At 48.2% G+C, this 9899-nt stretch overlaps 1 protein-coding gene across 1 annotated transcript; it reads right to left on the bottom strand.

Annotated features, from left to right (window-relative positions):
- Window positions 1–7856: 7856 nt before the first annotated feature.
- Window positions 7857–9434, bottom strand: CARTPT (CART prepropeptide). Its single transcript, XM_048291811.1, has 3 exons — window positions 9291–9434; window positions 9127–9210; window positions 7857–8886 (listed from the first exon to the last, which is right to left on the bottom strand). The coding sequence occupies exons 1-3, from the start codon at window positions 9432–9434 to the stop codon at window positions 8779–8781; spliced, it is 336 nt and encodes a 111-aa protein (XP_048147768.1). The 3' UTR covers window positions 7857–8778.
- Between the last annotated feature and the right edge of the window lie 465 nt (window positions 9435–9899).

Raw genomic sequence — 9899 nt, forward strand, 5'->3', positions numbered from 1 at the left:
CTCTTGGGGTGTCCTGCGCAGGGGCAGGTGTTGTACTTAGTGATCCTTGCGGGTCTTTCCAAACTTAGGATATTCTATGGTTCTTAGAGAACTGCATATTTTTGCAGCTTTTTAAATTCCTCCTACAAAATTCTGTAGCATATAATGCTCTTATTGCACAGCAGTCATTCTCCAAGAATCTTCGAGTACAACCACCGTTTTCTGTTTAATTCTGTGGTTTTCTCTATGAACAAAAAACCCAATCCAAGTATTTTGCACATGAATATAACTGTATTCTATCAGGCTTGTATCTTACTTGCATAGAATTTTGTCGTCTTTGCTAATTGAGTCTCGAATAACTTTTCCATGTAAGAATACTATTAAAACTAGGTAAATTTCAATCCAATTTGAATTCATAAAGTGACAGATATAAAAAGATGTATAAGCTTGTAGAAAGTGAGTTAAATGAATGTAAAATATATTCTGAAGAGCATGAGATGCAACAATAGTTGCTGAATGCACTCATGAAGATAGATTTAAAGCATTACCATCAAAAGGAATTAACTCAAAACACCAGCTTTGTGTCCTGAATCACAGTGTTCTTTATGTTTATAATGAGGGTGAAATACTACATATAAAAACCTGCTAGATCAGCTCAAGTTAGGGCATGACCTGTTCTGAATTCCTGTCATTTAATGTGTATCAGGAATACAAAAAAGTGTGGGTGAGAAGGGATTTCAGCCCTTGCAGCCTTGTCAGGGCACAGTGAAACCATTCTAGGTGGTGTGCCTTTACATCCGCTACCCTCCATTGGTTCGTTATGGAATCCTGTACCTGTACTAGTGTTTATAATAAATTGACAGGAAAAAAATGCCACCTTTTTTTCTGATACAAATAAATTAGCTAATCCCTCCTTGATTCTGCTGTTTAAAAAGACAGGTTCACCATCTACTAGTCTCCACATGAGTTTAGGGTCACAGTTTAAATCAAACCAAAAATTCTGTGTTCAGATGTAGAAAAATATCCTCCCCTGATGTCCTTCATAAAGATTGCTGTTAATTCCATCAATAAAAATGAGAGGTGAGGCTACAATAAAACTATGACTTGTACAGCATCCTCCATGGATATGTCATCCAGAAAGTAATAATATCTCACTTGCCTTTATGCATTTTATTATGTTCTTAGCTGCATTTTGTTTAACACATCATCCTATTGTCATCATTAGTTTCATTTCTGTGATCTCTATCTGGCAAGGATGTGCACTTTGGTCTGAGATGTTACCTGTTTTATGGATAAATGCAAGAAGACAACTGCTAGTGTTGTCTCCCAAATTCACAACCAGAATTCAATTCAGCTTTAAACAATTCTGCATTTCAAAGAAGCCTTTATCTTGGCCTGGGAGATACTGAAGCAGTCTTTTAATGCTTAGTTATTGCATTTCTTAATTGACTCTGTGGTTTAGTTTCTTTAATTCCTTATAGATGTCATGAAAAAGTGATTTTAAAAAAGTGGCAAACCTCTAAACAAGACTTGTAAAGTCTTGTTGCAAATATTCATGAACGCAATGACTATTCTGAAGGCTTGTCACGGTTTGACACTGGCCAAATGCCAGGCACCCATGCAAGCTGCTCACTTACCCTCCCCTGCAACAGCTGGGCAGAGGAGAGAAAAAATCAACAAAGGGCTCATGAGTAGAGATAAGGACCGGGAGAAAACACTGCAAGGGCAAAAGAGGCTCGCCTTAGAGGTACAAAGTGAGTTTATTACTAACAAAATCAGAAGAGGATACTGAGAAGTAAAATAAACCCTTAAAAACACCTTTTTCCCCAACCCCTCCCTCCTTCTGACCAACAGCACAGGGAGACGGAGCATGGGGGTTTGGTCAGTTCATCACCGAGATCTGAGACCGTGGGGTCCCTTCCCACTTGAGACAGTTCTCCGTGAACTTCTCCAGCATGGTTCCAATCTCATGAACAGGAGTCCTCCCAAGACTGCTGTGATGTGGGTCATTCTTCCACGGGGTGCAGTCCTCCAAGGACAGGCTGCTCCAGCCTGGAAGCAGGGCCCTCTCACTCCACCGGGTCTCCCGCTGGATCACAGCCCCCTCCAGGCATCCACCTGCCTGGCATGGGCACCTCCCCCACGGGCTGCGGGTGGATCTCTGCATCTCCTGTGGATCCCCATGGGCTGCATGATTGCTCTACAGAGCTTTTTGGAAAAAGCAGATAAATTTCTAGCTGATACAATAGAGAAGAGTGTACCTGAAAATTGTGTGCCATTAATGAAATCTAAAGAGTGTGGAAGTTTAGTCAGGGGAAATGTACTTTAACCAGATCAGTGCAAATAGACATGCTGGAGTTCCATCTCCATAAGGGAGAAAATCAGCATATCTAGTGTGTCCATTAGAGTTAATAAGTCTGTTGTGAAGAATGGTAGGGTATGATGTTTTTTTTATAGAGTCATAGAATTAATCCTTTGCGTTGGAAAGGACCTTTAGAGGGCATCTGGTCCAATACCTTCCCGCAAGGACCAGGGACATCCTCAGCTAGATAAGTTGCTCAGAGCCCTGTCCAACCTGACCTTGAGTATTTTCAAGGTTGGGGCACCTACTACATCTCTGGGGCACCTGCGCCATTTTTTTTGCCACCCGCATCATAAAATTACTTCCTAATACACAATTTAAATTTACCCTCTTTCTGCTTAAGACCGCTTCCCTCTGTCCTATTACAGCAGGCCCTGCCAAAAGCAGGGCCTATCTTTATTATAAGCCCCCTGTAAGTATTGAAAGACTGCAATAAGATCTTCCTGGAGCCTTCTGTTCTCTGAACCCCAACTCTCTCAGTCTTTCCTCATAGGCGAGGTTTTCCATCCCTCTGATCATCTTGGTGGCCTCCTCTGGACTCACTCCAACAGGTCCCTGTCCTTCCTGTGCTGGGACCCCAGAGCTGGATGCAGTGTTCCAGGTGGGGTCTCACCAGAGCAGAGCAGAGGGGCAGAATCCCCTCCCTCCCCTGCTGCCCACGCTGCTTTGGATGCAGCCCAGGGCACGTTTGGCTCTCTGGGCTGTGAGTGCCCATGGCTGGGTCATGTCCAGCCTCTCATCCCCCAGCACCCCCAGGGCCTTCTCACAGGGCTGCTCTCCATCTGTTCATCCCCAGATGTGCTGATATTGGGGGTTGTCCTGACCCAGGAGCAGCACCTTGCACTTGGTCTTGTTAAACCTCATGAGATTCCTATGGGCCCGCTTCTCGAGCTTGTCCGGGTGCTTCTGGTTGGCATCCTGTCCTTCAGGAGTGTCAACAGCACCGCTCAGTTTGGTGTCATCTGCAAACCTGCACATAATGCCACTGTCTGTGTCATTGTTGAAGACATTTAACTGTACTGATCCCAATACAGACCCCAGGGGGACACCACCTGTCACTGACGTCCATCTGGACATTGGGGCTGTTGACCACTACCCTCTGGGTGTGACCATCTGGTCAATTCCTCATCCACCAAGCAGTCCACCCATCAAATCCATCTCTCTTCAATTTAGAGAGGAAGATGTGATGGGGGACTGTGTCAAAGGCCTTACAGAATTCTAGACAGATGATATCTGCAGCTCATCTCTTGTCACTTCACTAGAGAAGGCCCCTGGGTTGTCCAGGCAGGACCTGCCCTTGGTGAAGCTGTGCTGGCTGTTTCAAATTATATCCCTGTTCTCTGTGGGCCTTAGCACAGCTTCCAGGACTATCTGTCTTTCCAGGCACAGAGGTGAGCTCTCACCACCATCCACTCTCTCTGTGCCTGACCCTGAAATGTAATTTGTAGTTCATGGCTGGAACCCAGCAGCTGGTTCTTTGCTTTGGTGTGATCATTTCTGTGAATCCTGTAGGATCCTACAAGACAATCACAGGACCAGAAGAAGGGAAGTACTTCTGGGACAAAGAAGCTGCTGTGTGGTTGTTCTGTTACAGTAGTGCCTGCAAGTGAGAAGACATTCTGCCCCCCAGGCAAAACAGGCAGGATCTCCAAGTTGCCATCAAGCCAATTACCACATACAAAACAGTATTTGCCATTTACTAGGGAAGAACTAAAAGAGCAACACTTGAATGCCTAATCAGTATTTGTTTTAATTTCCAATCTCATTATAGCTGCTACTGCAGACAGACTGTTTCCACAGGCTCCAGGGAGGTCCCACACACCCTCTGAACAATCTTGCCAAAATGTGAAGGCCCAGACCTGAGCTGAAAAGGGGCTCACACAGATGGGGTGAGGTACTGGGGGAGTGAAGGAAGGACCCAGGTAAGGCTGCTCAGGTTCCTGAGTTCCTTTTTGTGCAGCCTCCCTTTCCAGCAAGGGAGAATCATCTCTTAGAGACCTAGATCAGAAGGGTGACTTGCTGGGAGTCGTAAGGAGTCACAGGCGAAGTACAGCTGCATGTTCCACCTTGCTCTATTGTAAAAAAAATAAATAAATAATAAAAAAAAAAATCCCCAAAATCCCATTCATCACTGTTGAGCTAACACAGTCATTTAGAGGAGAGACAGCTGCGTGCTGAGAATGCCATTCCATTACAACACTGCCACCTCTTGTTCTTCTGCTGGTTTCATTTTTGCCCAGCTCCAATCTGTGGTGGATATACCACCAGCAGAAAGCCATAAAGTCTCCACTACTTTTGTTAAATGCAAACCTTACAAGGAAGAGCAACGCACTGGATGCAATGCCATCTACTTCTATACAAGCTACAAAAAGGTAGAACACTTGAAAACATCCACATATTCTATCAATCAGTGTAGATTAGTGTGTAGCTATTTTCTCTGCTTACTCAAAGAAGGAGGCAGTGAAAGAAAGGGGGTGAGGAAAAAGGGGAGAACAAACCAAACCTACCACAACAACAAACAGATCCCCCAGAATCTTAGAAGAAGCAAAACCCCCTTCAGGAGAAAACATAATGGGATTTGTCCAGTATATGTGAAATACATTTTATCCATGCAATGTTACCTCTGTGACTCCTGATGTGAACCTCAGTTGTCCTCTCAGTACTGTGCCATCTGCTATCCCAGGAGCTGCCACCCAGAGGCATACATATTCCAAATGCTGGTTAATGAAAAGCACTGCCTGCCTCCACCAGGAACACCAAGCCTGAGAATCATGTAGAGCCTCCTGGAGAAGACTTGGCTGCAGATAAATATTGTAAGTTGATGATCGTTGAGTTTTGACTAGGTAATCTCTGGGAAGAGGTTTGCTCTAGAGGAAGGTGGATCACACTGTGCTAGCAGGTACGACATGGAGAAAGCCCACAGACGGCAAGGAGAAGAGAAAAACTGGCTGGGCCTCTTTGTCCTGGTGCTTGATTTTCAACTAGCTTTTTCATTGGGATTGAATTACTGATACAGGTGGGGTTTCTGCAAGGATTCCTTGATTTCTAGCACTGTATTTCATTTTTTTTTATTTATTTCAGATAGCAGTTTCATATAACACCCTCTTGAATTAACACCTTTTTACTAGACTTTTTCATGATGTCTCCCTATGTTTCAGTCTTCACATGTAGAGTAGCTGAAAACATGAAAATGTTTTAGCCAAACCCAAGTGCCTGGAAGCTGCCAGCAGCCCCCAAAACCAGTGAGCGGCACACAGCACTGATCCCCTGGGCTATGGGGCCAGCTGAGACTGCTGGTCAACCCATCACACAGAAAGAAATTACCTGACAACCAGCCTGTCAGGAGCAGTTTTTACATCTCTTTCTAGCTGGAAGATCCAGTCAACGAGAAAAATTTGGTCTTCAAATGGAGTTGGCAGGAGGCAAGCAGATTTACAGTGATTGAGTTCTAATAGGATAGGACTTGAAGCAGCTGGGTTTTTCTACTTCATACTCAGTAAACTCAATAATTCTGAACCACAGTTATTATTATTCTGAACCCTTTCTGGTGTCTAAACCTAAGAGGAACCCTCAAAAACTGTGCTTCTTCTTTTGGACATGTTGTCTGTAGGCCCATCTTGGAAGTGTTAGTAAGGTGAAATCTGGAGGTATTTTAATTGAAAAAATGGTGTCATTTCATGTAATTGATTTCAAGAGTGAAAAATACACAAATGCTGATTCTATCCTGATTCTTACAGAACAAGTTTCTCTCCTCATGTATTTTTTTTTTAATCTCTAAAATAGAAATAACTGCAATGTAATGTAAGTGGTCTTGTATATAACCAACATGCTAAGAGCCCTCAGGTTAGTGCACACAATATTGCAGAGAGTATTGTCATAATGTCAGTATCATGAAAGTAAACCCTAAATCCTGATTTTTAAAGTTAGGTTTTAGATTTATAATTTTGATCTTTATGTAAACCATGTTTATAATTTCAAGCACTGTAATCAGGAAAAACAAGAACTATAAAATCAACACATAAGCTGAATAATTCTTGATATATTTTAGTCCAATATTTCATGTTTCAGTTCAGTTCTGTGTAAATACACCTTCAGTAAATGTTACATGCAGAGCCAATCTACACAAACAGTTCATTGAGATGATTGTGGTACTTGGGGCCGGACACAGCCTGAGAGGACCATCGAACAGCCAGAGCATGCACTCTCTGCCTGAAAGCATCCAGTACCAATATTGTACAGTCCTTTTTATTGTTTGTATGGGAACCAAACAGAGATGCTACACAAGTTATTTCATTATTCTGTGAGAAATCAAGGATTTCTACAATATCTCTGGGAAATACCATAAAAACCTCCACAAGCAGTTACAAGTTTACAAAACCTGACACCTCCAGCCCTGCAAATGCACGATCATGCCTCTCCCCCACAGGCGTTACTCACCCATGGTCACAAAAGTTGCAGGCAGAGCGGGCTACCACTCCTGACTGAACTATCCCTGCTCACTACATATCCATTTCTCTCTGTAAAGTCCTCCCTGAACAGTGTTCCCACCAAGTGCACCATGGCTCTTGCCTTAATTTAACCCTCCCCTCCTGACTCCCCCACATACACAGTCCCCCAGGTCAGTACTCCCTTGCCCATGAATGGCATACGCCAGTCTTGTGGCCCCACCTGTTAAAATAGCCTTAGCACTCCGGGTGTTTTCAGCTACCCTTTATTTTGTCCTTCTCTGGGCTAAGATGAGCTCATTCCTGGCCTGGAAAATAATAACTAATAATAACAACAATAAACACCAGCAACAACCCTACCACAGTACTGATACCAGCAATAATAATAGTAGTCATACTGATAGCAAAATGAGAAGTGGTGGGTCTCTTTTTGAAGTTAGCTTCTTCATACCTGTTTCAGTCAGAGTTGGTTATGTGCTCTTACTGTTTAGAAATAAAATAAATGCCTTATAGAAGCCTTTTTCTCACAAAATTCTGTGTTTCTCATGTGAATTTGTGCTCTCTTCAGCGTGAAATATGAAAACTTCTTGTATGTCTTTCCCCTGTGTCTGCCTTGGCCCCTGGAGTCCCTCGTCTCCATGCTGATAGAATTAAGAGCTGGTTCTCGCAAAGACACCCATGGATGAATTGTGACAAAGAAGAGGCAAGAGGCTCTTTCAGGGATCCATCGTTTGTGGGAATCAAACACAAAGTAACACAGATGATCCAGCTCATGGTTTTTGCCCCCATACACTGCCTCCCCAGACAAGTCCCTGCAGCCAGGATACACCATGTACTGTCCCAAAGGAAAACCTGAGGTCCTAAGCCTCTGTGTTCATCACAGTCTCTCTGGGTGCCTGTGGGGAGAGAGCAGATATCAGCTGAGCAGCACCAGAGCACATGAACCTTGGTTTCTAGTCCTGTCCTGACCTGGCCGATGGCACACAGGAACACTTGCAATAGTTTTGGAGAAACCCTTAGCATCTCCCTCTGAGTGCTAGAGATTCCCATGTGAATTAAAACACCCAAAATACCATCATCAGAACACTGACTTTATTAATAGAGACAAACAAAGGATTAAAACAGGTTATGGGTTTGCTGAAACACACAGTGTACCTGTGGAGGACAGACGTATTTATATACATTAGTTCATTGTAGAAACGTGAGCCATTTGGTCTAGATGACTAGGATATCCCCAGGTAGTTTGCAACGAATCCAGACAGCTTTCTCTCCGTGGTGGCCCTGGTAAAGCAATCGATTTCCCCCCAGCCCCCCCCAGCCAGGCTGGTACCAGACCCCTGCCCACCACCAGTGTCTCATGCAGGACTTTCTACAGCACAGGGTGAGCACAGCTGGATTTGGCCTGAGGCCAGCGGTGTAGGTGAACCCCACTGAGGGCTGTGGGCCGCTTCTTCTGGGGTGTGCCGAACTGGGTCCTCTCAGAGGAGAGGCAAGAGAGAGGGGGTCAGGATGCTTTGGACACACTCGCATCCCGCCCCTCCCCTCTACCCCCAACCACCCCAGGGAAATCCCTGCCCCCGGCTCCTCCGGCTGGCAGTGGGTGGATGTTTCCCGCCCGAGGAAGGAGCCGGAGAGCCCGGGACACTGCACGGGGTCAGCACCGCTTCCCGGCACGGCTTGGCACTACTCGGGTCTGCACCGGGACGGCACTGCAGATCCCGGGACCGACACCACTACTCCCAAGGCACGGCCCGGGATTTTCCTGGACGGACAAAAACAAGCGAGGGAGGAGGGGAGGGAGAGGACGGGGTGAGGCGGGGGAGAGAAAGAAAACAGCTCCACGGATGTCGGATGTCACGGACGGCGTTACACGGGCGACGCGGGGGCTTCTCGCTGCGTTTCTTGGGTGGAGGAGCTGCGGGAAGTCGCCAGCACGTCGGGGCGGCCAGACGTCGGTGCCTGCGCTCCCGGCGGCTTGTGGGGCGCCCCTGCTTACAGGCACTTGAGGAGGAAGGAATTGCACGAAGTCCCCCGGGGGCAGTCGCAGAGCTTCCCGATGCGAGCCCCCTTCCTTACGGCGCACTGCTCCCCGGCGTCGCACTGCGGGCAGCGGCCGGCGGTGAGTGGGACCGCCACCAGCGGCCGCCCAGTCCTGCCCCGTCCCGTTTAGCCTAGTCTCATTCTGTCCCGTCTAGTCCAGTCCCACTCTGTCCCGTCTCGTTCCCTTCCCTTCCCTTCCCTTCCCTTCCCTTCCCTTCCCTTCCCTTCCCTTCCCTTCCCTTCCCTTCCCTTCCCTTCCCTTCCCTTCCCTGTCCCGACCCGTTCCGCCGCGACACTCACCATGGGAACCTGCCCAAACTTCTTCTCGTAGTGCGGTCCCCTCTTGCTCTTGAGCTTCTCCAGCACCTCCTGCAGAGCCTCGATCTGCCGAGAGACCCCAGAGCCGCCGTCAGACCGCGCCAGCCCCGGCGGTGCCCCCCGCCCGGCCTCGGTCCCCGCCCCACCAGTTCCTTCTCCCGGGAGGCACCGCCGCCGCCGGGGGGTCCCAGGTCGCGGGCGCGGCGCGGCGGGGTCGCTCCGTGCCCGCGGGCGCTCAGCAGCAGCGCGGCCGCCACGGCGCACAGCGCCAGCGCCCGGCAGCTCTCCATGGTGCTGCCGCCCCGCCGCCGCCGCCGCCGCCTTTATAGCGCCGCGCCCGCCCCGCCGTGCGTCAGCGCCCACCGCCGCCGCGCCCCGAGTGTCGGCACGGCACGGCTCGGCTCCGCGCCCCCCGCCTCCCGACCGCCCCAGCCGGTGCCCCAAAGCGCCGGCCGTCCCTCACCCTCGGGACAAACAGCGGATCCGTCTCTGAGCGCGCCCGGGGGGAAGGCGGCCAGCCCAGCCGCACCCTGCCCGCACTCCCTGGGCTCGTCCACAGCCGAGGGCTGGGTCGATCCCGTGTTATGTGAGCTGAGTGGGAAACTCTTCCCTCGCCCCTTGGGGCTGGGATGGTTGAGCAAGAGGGTGGACATTGGACACACAGAGATGAAAGTGGAAGTTGGGCTTGCAGACTTGGGAGTCTAGGCTTGGAAATCAACACAGGGATCTGACAGGAGGGAGAGTAAGTACCCCGT

This window comes from Corvus hawaiiensis, chromosome Z (genome assembly GCF_020740725.1).
Source record: "Corvus hawaiiensis isolate bCorHaw1 chromosome Z, bCorHaw1.pri.cur, whole genome shotgun sequence".
NCBI classification, from domain to species: Eukaryota; Metazoa; Chordata; class Aves; order Passeriformes; family Corvidae; genus Corvus; species Corvus hawaiiensis.